General features: G+C 36.2%; 1 protein-coding gene across 1 annotated transcript in view; it reads right to left on the reverse strand.

Annotated features, from left to right (window-relative positions):
• The window catches only part of LOC103241700 (collagen alpha-4(VI) chain-like), a 94,671-nt gene that overhangs the window by 51,845 nt on the left and 27,165 nt on the right, over positions 1-15,661 (reverse strand). The window contains exons 11-15 of the mRNA XM_008009171.3: positions 15,042-15,095; positions 7,871-7,942; positions 6,532-6,558; positions 5,084-5,128; positions 2,751-2,804 (exon numbers count right to left, since the gene is read on the reverse strand). Of these exons, the coding sequence (XP_008007362.3) occupies positions 2,751-2,804; positions 5,084-5,128; positions 6,532-6,558; positions 7,871-7,942; positions 15,042-15,095 (252 nt within the window). The remainder of the gene's footprint in view (positions 1-2,750; positions 2,805-5,083; positions 5,129-6,531; positions 6,559-7,870; positions 7,943-15,041; positions 15,096-15,661) is intronic.

Here is a 15,661-nt window from a genome sequence, read left to right on the forward strand (position 1 = left end):
GATATGTATTACCTCATTTAACCCTCACAACTCAGGAATTCACCGATTTGCATTCTGCAGGACCTGAGATTCTAGGAAGTTGGGCCTAGGTCTCCCTACCATCAAATTCCTTGATCTTTCCACCCCTTGGTGATGCTCCACACAGAAACACATGTTGTTGTTGTTGTTGTTGTTGTTGTTGTTGTTGTTTAAAAAGGGGGTGGTGGTGAGCAGGGCTTTCTCCATCATGAGCATGGGTAGCAGCAGTAGAGCAAGATCTCATGAAAAAGAGAAAGGAGAGAACGATGTTTCCAGAGCTCCTGACTACTGCAGATAGGAAACCAGAGAGGTGAAGAAACTTGTCATAGGGCTGTGACATACTAAGTAAACGATGCTTCCCTTAAACCCTGCCGTGATCAGTGCCATTCCTGTGTAGTAGTGCCTACAGAGCCATGAACTGGGGAGAAGCTCCACCACAGTTGCCTTCCTCAGATGACACCACGTGCCTGGAGCTGGAGGGTGCACATGATGAATAGATGGGATCACTGTTCTATAGCTTTCAGACACAAAGGAAATAAAATGTTCTCTAGACTCCAAAAGAAGCCACCTCATAATCTTACTTGAGATGCCTCCTTATCTCTTTCCTGGCCTAATATAATGGTAAAAGGAAGCTAGATAACTCTAGGTTCCAATCCTGCTATTTAATTTCCTACATAGGCAAATTTCTTTGACTTCTCTAAGACTCCATTTTCTCATTTGTGAAACAGATATGCCTAACTTACAGAAACAGTGTAGGGATTAAATAGAAGAATAAATTCAAATGGTTAGGCATATGGTTCCTATTATGATTCACCCTACTTCTAGACCCCCCTTTATCTGACCCAGTCACTGGACTCTCAGAGTAATCTTCCAAACCTACAGCTTCCAACATGTGTCTTCCTTGCCTATAAACCTTCGATAGCCCTTGATTACTCAACAGAAACAAAACTCCCAAACGTAGCATTAAATTGACTTCAAATTCCCTTTCAGGCTTTCTCCCCACTCTTTATACTTTTTATTTTATCCTCCATTCCTATGAAATTAGGATCCTTATTTTTCCAAACCTATCATGATTTCTTCTAACTCTAACCCTTTCCTTGAGCCTTTTTCTTAAGCTAGAATACCCTGTGTCTCTCTCCCAGTCCCTCTCACAGAGGTCTGAGTGAAAAATGTCTTGATTTCCTGCATTGTCTGGAAAGCTGGAGTCCTCCCCACTCTTGGGCACCTGCTCAAATGCCACAGAGCCTTAGTATAGAAGTTGTTCTCTTGCCTCCTTCTGTCTTCCTTAATTGTTACCTATCTTTTAAATTTCATCCCATCTTCACGTCCTCAATGAAGTCTTTCTGACTGCACAGGCTGGGTCAAATCCCCTGTCATATTCCTCTCCATACCCTTATCTCAGCAGTAATATTATATCTATTTCCAGGATTATTTCATTCATGTCTATCTTTTCCCATAGGGGCCAATCTTAAGATACAGAGCCCATGTCTGTTTTGTTCCCCATTCTAGAATCATGTCTTGATTACAATAGATGCTCAATAAATTCTGATGATTGATCAAATGAAGAAAAGGGAGTCTACTTTAGTTTCCTCTCCAAGTCACTGTGCGCCCATTGGTTCTTTATTTGCACCATTGTTATATCCTGTAGCTTATCGTAAACACTTAACAGGTGTTTATTGAATTTAACTAAATGTAGCTGAAACTGAAGGCTCTCCAGCGTTAAGAAAGTATGGTATCTCCCACCTTTCCAAAGTCTGATCCATAAACTTCAAGTTAGAAATTAAACCTCAATAAAGAACCATGTCCTCTGACTCTCCCTGTTTCACCCATCAGGAATTCAATCCACATCACTAATTGTGCACCCTTGGAGTAAAAGCATTAGTCTAATTTCATGAGGAATACAAAGAAGCATAAGCAAACGAATTACACCCTTTATGTCTAATCCTATCAGTCAATAGAAGCTGACTATAGTACTGTGTTGAGATGAATCCTTCAGCCATGTTGGATCCCATAATTGGTTAGTATGTCTGCTATGGGCACAGGAAGGGAAGGTTGTGGGACATATGCTAGGTATCTGCCATCCCTTACATGGAAACAGAATTACCATCAGGAGGAAGTGTGTAATCACTGTCAAACGATAGTGTAAATAATTGCAAGGATGTAGAGAAGGCAAAGATCACTACAAACTGACATGCCAAGGAAGCTGTTGTGAGGAAGAAAAAGAGGAACTGGGCGTTGAGGAAAAGGTGATATTCAGATTAAGCACTGAATATGGAAGCAAGAAAAAGGCATTCCAGGAAAGGCAGCTGGCATGAGCAAACACACAGAGGTGCGCATGCATACGCAACATTTCGGAGACAGTGAGCCTGGGAAGATATTTCTTGACAGAGATTTGTAAAGAATGTGGTTGAAAGGCCTTGGATATAACACTAAATCATTGGCAACAGGGAGCCATGAGAAGCTTGAGAGATAGGGAGTGACATGATCACTGTTCTCAAGCACAAGATGTTAAGTCACAGGACTTACATTACTCATTCCACCATCAGCAGAGTCAGACCTTAGGTGAAGCTTCCAAACAGCTATCTCATATTAATTGCCCTTTAGCTCTCCATTTAACTCCATAGGATTTAAGCCACTAGATGATTTTTTCCCACAGTTTCCCACAGTTTAAAAATAAACTATCCATATCGGGTTACTCAATAGGAAAATGAAAGAATATCATCATACTTTACCCGATTTCCCCTATTTCCTTTTTCTCCAGATGACCCTGGGATTCCACGATTACCCTAAAAAAAGAAAAATGAACATACAGACAACCTGTCTTTTATTAGTCCTACTAAAACTTTTCTTTATGTATTTTCACAATTCTAGCCAAGAGTAGAAAGTACCTTTACTACTCTATTTCTGACAATGTGACAGATTAGATGTTTTGAATAACCCTCCCACTGAAAATTTAAAATTCCAGATAAATTAAAATATATTTCGTATACATTAAAAATCTGATTTAAGGCCGGATGCGGTGACTCACGCCTGTAATCCCAGCACTTTGGGAGGCCGAGGCAGGTGGATCACCTGAGGTTGGGAGTTTGAGACCAGCCTGACCAACATGAAGAAACCCTGTCTCTACTAAAAATACAAAATTAGCCAGATGTGGTGGCACATGCCTGTAGTCCCAGCTACTCAAGAGGCTGAGGCAGGAAAATCACTTGAACCCAGGAGGTGGAGGTTGCAGTGAGCCAAGATCGTGCCATTGCACTCCAACCTGGGCAACAAGAGCAAAACTCCATCTCAAAAAAAAAATCAGATTTAAAAAAATCCTTATGGTTCATAATAAGGAGAAAGCAAAAATGCAGGCAAGTAGCTCATGGCAGTCCTGAGAGCTTCTTGTAATTGTGTGTGTGTGTGCATCTGTGTGTGTGCGTCTGTGTGTGTGTGTGGTGTGTGCATGTGTATGTTGGGGGGAGCAGTGTGAAGGGCCTCAAGCTGACAATTTATTTTAGGGTGGTCCCAGAATGTAGTGCCACTAGGAACACATGACAGAAGCAAACAACCTCAACTCAGGCCCTAATGATGTCTCACAGACAATGTTCCATCAAAAAATGAGTTTAAATCAAAAGTCACAACACACAGGAGGGAGATGCCATGAAGGAGAAGCCAGTGGAAACAACATACAACAAAATCGGACCTGCAGTGACTGCAGATATTGGGATTATAATATACTGAATATAAAATGAGGATATTTAGTATGTTTAAATAATTAGAAGAGAATGAATAAAATAACCAACTATAAAAGGAGATCAAGTAGATTTCAGAAAGGATCAAATAGAACTACTTGAAGTGAAAAATATAATTAAAATTAAAAGTTCAATTGACAAATTAAATATTATATTAAACACAAGTGAGGTGAGAATTAGTGAACTAGAAACTATACAGAAATTATACAGAATGCAGCACAGAATGACAAAAAAATAGAAATATAAAAGAGCAGTTAAGAGACATTGGGGGCAAAATGAGAAGTTCTCACAAATTTCTAATGAGATTTCTGCAAAGAAATAATACAGAAAAAAGGAAAAATAAAATTTCAAAATGATAATTTCAAAATTAAGTCCTGAAGATTTCCAAAATTTGTAAGAAACATAAACACTCAGATTCAAAAGACTGACAAGTCCCAACCAGAATACACAAAAAGTAATCCACACCTGGACACATCATATTGAAACTGTCAAAAACTAAAATCAAAGGGAACGTTTTAAAGCAGCCTTATGCATTTTAAAAAGTTGCTTACAAAAGAACAATTATTTTGACAGATAATTTCTTAATGGCAATAATGAAAGGTAGAAGACAATAGAAGCCAGAAGACTATGAAATTACATTTTCCTTTTTTTTTTTTACACTCTGAGCAGCAGCATTTACGTATTTTTTCCAAGTCTTTTCTTCTTTTCTTTTTTATGATACTTTAAGTTCTGGGGTACATGTGCATAACGTGCAGTTTTGTTACATAGATATACACGTGCCATGGTTGAAATTACATTTTCACGGTGCTGAGAGAAAGTAACTGTCAACCAGAATTGTTTACCCACTGAACTATCTTTCAAAGAGATTTTTAGAAAAACAAAAACAAGAAGAGTTTACAACGAACTAACCTTTAGAATTTCATTAAAGGAAATTCTAAAAGTTGTGCCTTAAGCAAAAGAAACATGATTTTTTCATGTTCTTTGAAGGTATCAGTGACTACAAGGAAGGCATCAGTCAGATGAGTAAACATGAGGGTAAAGCTAGATGAGTATTGACTATATAAAACAACAATAAGAATGTGTAATTGGCAGAATTTAACAAAAATAAGATGGAAATAAAATACTATACAATAATGTAATATGGAAGGGAGTTGATTAAAGTTTCTAGAGTCCTTGTATTTTGAGGATGAGAAAAAATACATAGATTAACATTAAACATTGTTCAGTATGCATGTTAAAAATTCTAGCTAGTCATGAAAAGCTGTACTCTCCACAGGAGTATAAATGCCAGGTTAATAGAGAGGAAGACATTAAATGAGAAACTTCTGCACCTGTTCTCCATCCAAGCCATCAACTCCTTCCTCACCAGGGTTGCCCTGTGAAGCAGAGGAGAAACAGGTGCATGTGAATATTTCTTTGATGTTAATTTCTTTGCTAATATTTTTTCAATTGATACAGAATCTAGACTCTGTAACACTTATATACTACACCTAGTTACTAAAAAGTAATGATTATTTTCTTCCTGAAATAGTTATTAGGGTTATATGCTGTTTTACCTCATAGCTTCAGTTGCTAAAAATGTATATGTATTTTTTAACCTTAAAATTTGAGTGGATAAGAAAGACTCCCTTTAAACTTTTGCACTTGGAACAAGTAGCTGTTTCACAAGACCAAATGAAACACTGGTCGTCAAATGCTAAAAATGGTCTTTTTGTCATTGACCTTCTTTAAAAAGATGGCAAATAGGCCTGAATTAATTAATTTAATGGAAACCTGGTAGTTCACAGATTAAGGAGGAACTAAATGGGTGTGTGTGCATTTTGGGAGATAAAATTTTAAAACAAAAAAGGAAGTGAAAAACTGAGGTTAATTAGGAGACAAAGGTAAAACTGGGCAGTGGCATGATGACATCTCGTCAAATATTCCATCACTTTCAAATTGTGGGCCCTTCATTTTGCCAACTATCCCAAAATGACCAATAATATATTCATTACAAAGAATCTTTTAAAGAAAAAGCCAGAGTTTCGCAAACAAAATAAAATGCATTTACATGTGTGAAATAGTTGATTTACTCCTACTGTCTACAAAAGAAAATCAAGTTTCAGGCATTTTTTTAACCAAAGCACAGCTGAGTTATACATAAAAATAAGTACACCAAACTCTTGGACTAGAATTACAAGGAAGGCATATTTGCCACAGGCCGCAGGAGGTTAATCGATGGTACCAGAAAACATGGATAAGGAAGCTCCATGAGCCCTTGTCTGTCTTGTTCATCATTTTGTAACTACTCCCTAGGATAATGTGGGGAACAGAGTGGGTACCTAATAAATATTTTTTGAGTGAGTGAATCAGCAAATGGATACTATGGTTCTGAATCTGAGTGTAAATCATTCCCTTCTCCTGCCAACTCCTTTCCTAACAACCTCATCCCAGCACTTCTCTTCCATTTGACACCCATCTTGACCAGACCCAACCCACTACACCCTAGATTCAGGACCAACACTTTTAGACCATCATGTGATGAATACGGTGGCCCAATTCGTACATAGAGTCAGTGAGGCTTGAAAACAATATGTCATTGCCTTAAACCTGAAATACATGTCTTACAAATAGTCACTCATTAGCATGGAAGGTTGGCTATTAATATCATCTGACAAATTCTCTTGTCTAAAAATCTGAAGCCTCACCTCACTCAGGCAAAGAAATGTGATTGAAATAAGTATTGCATTTCCCAAAGAAAGTGCTATCCAGTTTAAGAAGGGTAAAAGAGATAACCTACCTTCTCTCCTGAAAATCCTCTTGCTCCCTAAAGTTAGAGAGAGATCAAAAGAATTGAGCTTGAATGAGATTTTTAAGCCTTGTTTCATTTAGGAAACTGTATGTTCCCTGGTTTGAAGAAAATACAATTACAATACTAGACCAAAATGAAGATGCCTTGTCTGGCAAGTGTGGTGGGCATTACAACATCCTGGTTACTACTACCCTCCTTTGCATGGAACCTGGAGAAAATTGCACTTTGCAACTCCTCGCATAGTAGGAATGAAAGGGAATAACCCCTTATTAAATGCCCCTTATTAAAGTGATGATATTTTTCAAACAAAAGTGAGAATACATTGGCTAGCAAACATGAGAGGGCTTCAAGGAACAACAGGAAAAATTAATTGAAAGAGTATTTTGATAGGTATACAGGACATGGTCATTGTGGTTAGGAAAATTCTCTTTAGGATTCTTAGATTGTAGAATTTTTTTTTTTTTTTTACTTTATTAAGAAAGATTCTCCAATCCTGGGCAGTTGAGGGACATTTAATGCAACCAGCTGAAAAAGTACACCTGTATCCCTTTAGCCTTTAAAACTTTAGTGTTCTCACATGGACACAGGGAGGGGAACAACACACACTGGGGCCTCTGTCGGGAGATGGGGTTGGGGAGGGAGAGCATCAGGAAAAATAGTTAATGTATGCTGGGCTCAATACCTAGGTGATGGGTTGATAGGTGCAGCAAATCACCATGGCACATGTTTACCTACGTAACAAACCTGTACCCCAGAACTTAAATTAAAATCAAAACAAAACGAGAAAAACCTTTAGTGTTCTCAATCCTACTTCCAACTACCAGCACCTGTCACTCTTTTCTGAGGGTTTTTTCAGGGACCAGGGCCTGCTCTACCCACATGCAAGACAGGCTAAAAGTGCTAGGAACTAATACCCCCTGGAAGCTGCCATTAACTAATTCCTGATGGGATTTAGTGTATAAACACCCCAGCTCCCTCACCCCTTAACTGGGGTACATTGAGATGCTTGTTCAACTCTGGCTGCCAGAGTTCTTCAGTAGGATTAAGCTCCATCTACCCACAGAGATGATGTGATTGATAATGTACCCTTTTCAGGCCTCCTTTCCTCCTTATCTCACTTCCTTACTTCCCTACTAATGCTTACTAGAATTATCTCCCAGTAAAATACTTGCAATTGACACTTTTTCTCAGGCTTTACTTCTGGGAAACCTTTAATCTGAGGAGGAGCTAAGACTCCATAGCTATGTTGAAGAATTATGGTTTTCCTCAAACTCAAGGGATGAAGCCAAGAAAGAGAAGGAATCCCACAGCTCAAGCTCCCACTCACCTTAGGTCCCCTCATACCAGGGCATCCTTCCTCACCTCGGAGTCCAGGAAGACCCTGGGGGCCTCGTTCTCCCTGTGGAAGAAGAAGACATATAAATGCATACAAACAACTGTCTCTGTCACCACCAGCCAATTCAAGCCAGCAATAAGGACCTTCAAAATGACCAAAAAAAGACTTGGTTCTTACGGTTGCTTTTACAACCTCAAAGACCTGCTCAGGTCACCTCCAAGGCACTCAGATTGTTAATCCGTCAACTGCTCATAGAGATGACTCCAAACCATACAAACTCAAACTATCTGCATTTTTAAATCAATTCAGTTAAGCCATATGGGCAAAACTTCAGAATTCAGATAAAACAGAAGATCTGTCTGAACATTTTCTTCAGTCAGCTGAAATTGGATGGAGGTTTCATTGTGGTCCCTCAAGGAATAAACCATTATTTGACCCTTTCTCTTCCAGGTGAATTCCTACCCATTCCTAAGATATAGGTCCTGTGTCACCTTCTCTCCTAAGAAGCTTTTTCTGTTGACCCCACCCAACTGTCCCTTCAGATTCCTTGTAGTATTTGGAGGATACAAATCAGCACATATCATAGTGAAATGTGCTTTTACACATCAGAATCTCCTGCTATATTGTGAGGTTCATGGAGACAAAGACAATGTCTCATTTCTTTATCGCTGCATTTCTAGCCCCAAACACAGCATCTGTTATCATACAATAGATATTCAACCAGGATTTGAAGACTGACTTACTGAATTATGTTAATAAATATAACCTTTTCATCTCGGTATTAGATTAGGAAGGGAATGGTAGATATCATGCCTTTTGCCAAGTTGATTAAATATTAACTGGAAAGTACTGCACGTCACATGAGCTTTAATCAAAAGACAGTCTACATTTGTAATATCTAACTTTGACTTAATTAGGTTGGTAACTACATATGCTGTTCAGGCCAGTAAAAAGGCACACAATAAAATGAGAAGAACTACGGATCTAGAATGAAAGGGCGTGTATTTGAGTCCTAGTTCTGCTTCCAGCCTGTTGTGTGAGCTTAGACAAAAGCATATGATGTCATGAATCACATTTTTCACCATTTATAAATGTGGATCTAGATAATACTGACTCTAGTCATCTCATAGGGTTGTTCATTGAATGTACGAGATGCTGTATTGGAAATACAAAAGTATATGGATTGAACAAATGAGGTATTTTATACTTAGATAGCAATAGATGATGAGAAAAGCACAGCTTCTGGCATCAGGAAACAGTTTTGGACACATCTCCAACCCTCTCCAACCTTAACAAGGCCCTTACTCTCTCTGAGTTTCTACTTTCACATCTATAGAACGAAAGTATTAACACGTACTAGCACGGTTGCGATGAAGATTAAATGTGATAATAAATACAAAATGCCTAATGCAGGGCTTCACACACAGTGGATGCTAAGTAAGTGTCTTTTCCTCCCTTCTTCCTAGTCTATCTGTATTTTTAGCTTCAATGTGTGGTGTTTAAGCTTCATCTGGAAAATGTGATCCTAACATATCTACTGTACTATATTGCAACGTATAGTGCTATCAGTTGTGTTTATTAGAAAATAGTTGATATATACAAAACAAACGTTCTTGATAAAAGCAGAGATATCGAGGAAAAATTTATTTTTAACAAAACTAAAAATAAACCCACTCGGCATGGCTACTATTAAAAAAAAATAAAACAGCAGAAAATAACAAGTGTTGACAAGGATGTGGAGAAATTGGAACATTTGTCCACTGTTGGTGAGAATGTAAAATGGTGTAGCTGCTGTGGAAAACAGTATGGCAGTTCCTCCAAAAATTAAAAATAGAATTATAATATTATCCTGGAATTCTACTTCTGGGTATATATTCAAAAGCATTAAAAGCAAGGTGTGGTAGAGATATTTGTACAGCCATGTTTATAGTAGCATTATTCATAAGCAACCCAAGTGTCCGTCAACAGATGAATGGATAAACAAAATGTGGTGTGTCTATATATAAATACAATTGAATATTATGTAGCCTTAAAAAGGAGGAATATTCTGACACATGCTAGAACATGGATGAATCTTGAAGACATTGTGCTAAGTAAAGTAAGCCAGTCACAAAAATACAAATACAGTATGATTCCACTTATGTGAGGTACCTAGAGTAGTCAAATTCACAAAGACAGAAAATAGAATGGTGGTGACAGAGACTGGAGGAAGAAGGAGTGAGTGTCTGATGTATACAGAGTTTTACTTTTACTAAATGAAAAGATTTCTGGAGATGGATGATGGTGATGGTTATACAACCATGTCAATGTACTTAATACCACTAACCTGTACACTTAAAAATTGTTAAGATGGTAAATTTTATGTTATATATATTTGACCACAATTAATTAAAAAGAACATAGTGAAGAAAAAGAAATGAACCCACTCTTGCGACTTCTATTCCCAGTTTCTAAAATTTCAGTTGCTATGCACACATAATTATATGTTTACCCAAAGTTAGTCCTCAGGAAAAAAATATATATATATAGCAGTCTGAAATTACAGTCCCCACAAAGCCGTCACAATTTCTCATATTTCAGAGTGCTCTCTCCATTAGTTTACTTTGAACAGCATGGTACTGATGCACCATCAGTATCAATTTGAAATGTTTATGAGATGCTATGAAGGTCACCCTTCAGGTCAGTTACAAAAAAACGGAGGTGAAGGAATCTAACAGAAATGTATTTATTATACTTCAGGGTGAGACCTTACAATTGCAAATGTTGAATGCCATGCAAATAGGACTTTTAAAAGTGACTTTTATAGGCAACTGAATTCATGATTATATTGTGGCGACCATAAAGAGAGAGTTCTACAAGCTAAATGAGGCAATGGGTTTTTGGAGCTGTAAATAAAATTTGCAGTGACAGACTTCATAAATAGACTTAAAAGTATTTTATCTTAAACAATTTAGGCAGAAGTAAACACAAAACACTATAGAAAACTGAAATGTTTCCAAAATGTGGCTCTAGTAATAATAAAGAAGTTAATATAGAAACTACATGGGAAAATTTTTTAATAAATTGATTTGATAAAGTATGAAAGAGAGAAAAGCAGTTTTTCTAATGTAATATATAATTACACCTAATGAAAGACTTTAAAATGCTTACATATAACTAAATTAAAATATAAATATTTTATTTATATCAAAATAGACATTTGCCTGTTTTACCTATATCCCTAAAGGTTTATACATTCTAATTGAGCAAAAACATTTTTTAGGATGTTCATATGAAGAAATGAGAACTTTATTTTATATATAGGCCTATATGCTAAATGGTTTGGAGAACAAATTTTCAGTTTATTGTATTTCTAATTCAAATACTAAACTCTATGATGTTTAAAAATTGGTCTCTCATCTACTCACAGTATTTGCTTAAAGCTATAAATCATAGCCATGATTTAATGGAAAGACTAACACCACTTAAAGGTTTTCAAACGCTTGGCTATTTTATGACAAATGGGAATAATAATAATAACATATATACATATGTGTATATATAACATATAGAAATATAATAAATATATAATATATTATAAATATCTAATATATTATATATTATATATTATATATACATAATACATTATATATTATGCATTATATAATATATATTATATATAATAATGTATAATAAGTATATATGATATATATAACATATATGTGACAGAGAGAGAGAGAGAGAAGAAACTAAGAATGTTTAGCCCTGTGTCTGGCATATATAAAACTGTCAACAAATGTTAGATGTTTTTGTTACAACAAAGTTACATAAATATTTTTGTGACCTTAGAAAATCTGACTTTGTTCTATAAATAAGGTTTTGCTGTGTAACCAATGCATAAGTTATTATTTAAACCACCCATTCATAACACATATATTTTTAAAGCCAGACAACAATCTCTCCCATTCCACATGCTCTGTGACCATGCCTCTCCTCCATGCTGGGGAGGAGTCTAAGTCTCCTCCTCTTGAATAGGGTCTGGACTCAGTGACTGGCTTGCAACCAACAGCATGAGAAAGCCATGTTACAGCCTGACTTCTGAGGCTGGGGCAGAGGCCTTGCAGCTTCAGCCTTGGTCTCTTGGAGCACTCAGTCTCAGGACAGACCCTCCCTGCCGGAGTGCTTCCTATCGGTTCCAGCTCCACCTGTCCTTGTGCAGTTCCAGCTAAGATGCCAGAGCAGCAGACATGTGAGAGAAGGGGCAGTGGGTTCTCCAACTCCTGCTTCTAGAGCCCAGACGGTCTAGTCAACCCAGCTGAGACTTCAGGCATGGAGGAAAGAGGCCCCTCTTTTGCTTCTTTTCCAGTGTCCCCACCCACAGAGTCTGTGAACATAATAAAATGATTATTTTACACCACTAAGTTGTGAGGGTTGTGGAGGGCAGTGGGACTGTAAGTTATGGGTAACTGGAACAATGATTTAGTTATTTGTCCTTGTGCGCTTTCAACTTGAACCTACAAATTTATGGGCCCCATTCTGAAACTGCTCTACATCTGTACAGAGATGTCTCTGCTGTTGAGTAGACCAATCTGACCAGCTTTTCAAGCCAACAACATTAAAAGCCATTCAGAGGACAACACATTGTGAAGTCACCTTCTCTTGTGAGAAATGCATTAAAAAGAAACTAGAACTACTAGAGTTGTTCTGTCAAATACAGGGGCTATTGAGCACTTGAAATGTGTCTGGTCCAAACTGAGATGTGCCTTCAGTGTAAAGTGATATTTAGAAGACAGTATATAGAGAAAGTAAGATGTCTCATTAATTTTTATATTAATTACTAATGAAATGATAATATTTTAGATATATTGAGATAAATAAAATATATTATTAAAATTAACTTCACCTGTTTCTTTTTACTTTCTTTAAGATAGCTACTACAAAATTTTAAATTATAAATGTCATTTGCATTATATTCCTAGCCCTGTACTAAAGGGTCTTTACAAAATATCTTGGTTGTATAATGTTGGCACAGTAAAGAAGGGGAACAAAACCATCTTTCACTCTAGACAGACAAGAATTTGGTTTATCCTGTTTGTCTGAAATTGGAGTCAATGGTCCTAATGGGTGGAATGGACCTTACGTCATTCTCCTAAAGTTGACTGGGCTCATTGAACCACAGACCAGGCAGAAAAAATAAAATAACACTTAAAGGACATTTTAAAATATAATAAAAATGGGAAGGAATATTTTCATTATTTCTAAATAAAATAGCAAAAATTCATCAATCACGTTCCTGAATGTATTTCTAACACCTAAGACTACGCTTTTACGAAAAATAAATAGAAAAGTTGAACAATTATCTTGTAAACATAAAGAAATGTGACTCCGTCTCAAAAGAAAAAAAAAAAGAAATGGATGAGCTTACATGGGTTTCAGCAGCTACATTTTCCTCTGATTTCTGCTTATTTTCCAACACGCTAAATGTTCAGAATAATAAAACAATGTGCCACTCTAAGTGGAGCAATGACAACATAGATACCAGTGGTTCAGAAAGCGTGGTCAAAGGGCCCCTTCTGTTTCTAAGATACTTTTGGGAGGGTCACAAAGTTAAAGTTATTTTTCCAATTACACTAAAATATCTTTTTTTTTTTTCATTCTTATTCTCTCCCAAGTATGTGGTAAAGTTATCAAGAAGCCACATGGCAAGTGGCATCACCACAGACTGAATACAGAGACAGATTGGAAATTCAGCTGCCTCCTAATAAGCTAAATATGCCAAACAATGCTGCTTTCTCACTAATATTTTTTGTTTGGGAAAATACAGTTATTTTTCATAAAGAAATATGTCATGAATGTTAACTTTAGTGAGTTTATTGTTGTTATTTTGTAATAAGAAACAATTTTTAATATTCTTAGTTCTAATTTCTAATATGGTAAATAATAACACAGGGAAACTACATAAACAAAAGCTCTTCAAGGTTCCCAATAATCTTTAAGAGTGTAAAGGTTGAGGGGTGCAGGAAATGGAGAGATTTTGGTTAAAAGGTACAATCTTTCAGTTACAAGTTAGTAAGTTTGGGGGTTGTAATGTACAAGATGATAATTATAGTTGATAATACTATATAATATACTAGAAATTTGCTAAAAGAGTAGATGTTAAATGTTCTTGCCACATACAAAAAAATGGCAACTATATGAGGTGATGGACATGTTAACTGACTTGATTCTAGTATCATTTCACAATGTATACATATATATCAACTCATTATATTGTACATCTTAAATTATACAATTCTATTTGTCAATTATACCCCAATAAAGTTGGGGTGGGGGGAAGAATATAATGGCATCCTTAGGTCAAAATGTTTGAGAACCAGTGGTATATACATGAATCAACCTTAAAATAGGAACCAGTGGCAAAGTGGTTTTCCGTAATTCAAAATTAACTGAAAACCATGGGATTTAAAAATCCTTCCATTTATATTATGTATCCATTTATATTATGTAATAAAGATGGATATTTATAAATAAATATATCCATTTATATTATGTAATAAAGATGGTCCCTATCACATCCCAGTCCCCTACCTCACAATTCTCTCTATAATATACATTTTCTCCACAGACAATCACATGACTGATAGATAACTTGTGTTTGCCAAGCATATCCCCAGGGGTGTGTCCAGAGTTACATGCAAGCCATTAGTGGCTAACTATAACTCCACCACCTTCTCAGCCACACAGGGAAGCATCTGAGTGTCCTGTAGTAAGAATGGTCTTAGATTCTCTCCAATTATTTTGTTAACCATTTACAAATATAGACAGCTTAGTAATAGGAACAAATTATCTGCAATTTAGCTCATGATTAACAACTACTTTGACATCCATGCACACTAGACACAGACCACATTTTCAGTTAGTTCAAATTCACTGATTAAAAAATAAAACAGCCATACTGAATCATTAATGCATTCCAGAAACTATATCTTTAAAAAGCAGATCTGCCTGGAATTTATTATAATAAATGTCTATTATATATATATATATATATTTTTTTTTTAGACCCACTTTAAGTGGCATAGATGAGAAAAGCTTCCACGACTTAGGTGCAGTTAAATATTGCTAATATTTGATCCGTTTTGCCATGTTCTTTCAAAGTAAAAAAATAACATTCAATACTTACATATCTGCCTTCTTCACCAGGATGACCAGGTAACCCATCAAAACCCTTCTCTCCCTGAAAAGACAAGAAGTCAAAATAAATAACTTGGCCTCTAAATTATTTGTTTCTCAAATCTATGTGAAATAAAAATTGTTACTAATAGATACCTTTGTCTCACAGAGTTGTCATTTTATAGAGAATCTACTAAATATCAGGCACAATGTGCAGAGATGTACAGAAACAAATATTCTTGTCCAGTGTTACAGTGAAAACATGCATACCTGTTGTCTTAATAGTCAGTAATCAAACTATTCTTATTTTCCAAAATCCCTTCTTAAGTCATTCTGTTGTAAAAATCCAAATCAAGACTAGTTTCTAGTTAAAAGCTTAAGGAAAACTGTTACTCTTAAAGAAGCTTTCAACCTTGTTTACAAAACATCAGTAAGCAAAGGTCTTCCTGCCTATCTTATTCATGAGAAATGGTTGTTTATTTCTGTGTGACTCAACTGTCCAGTTTTGTTTTGTTTTTTACTTCTTCTTACACACCGAAACACACAAACCATTTCCTCTCAAGGAAGTTTGGCTGGCCATGTTATAGTCAGATGTGTCTATTTAGTCTAAAAGCTGGTCAATAAGACCTG

This window comes from Chlorocebus sabaeus, chromosome 15 (assembly GCF_047675955.1).
Source record: "Chlorocebus sabaeus isolate Y175 chromosome 15, mChlSab1.0.hap1, whole genome shotgun sequence".
Lineage (NCBI taxonomy): Eukaryota > Metazoa > Chordata > Mammalia > Primates > Cercopithecidae > Chlorocebus > Chlorocebus sabaeus.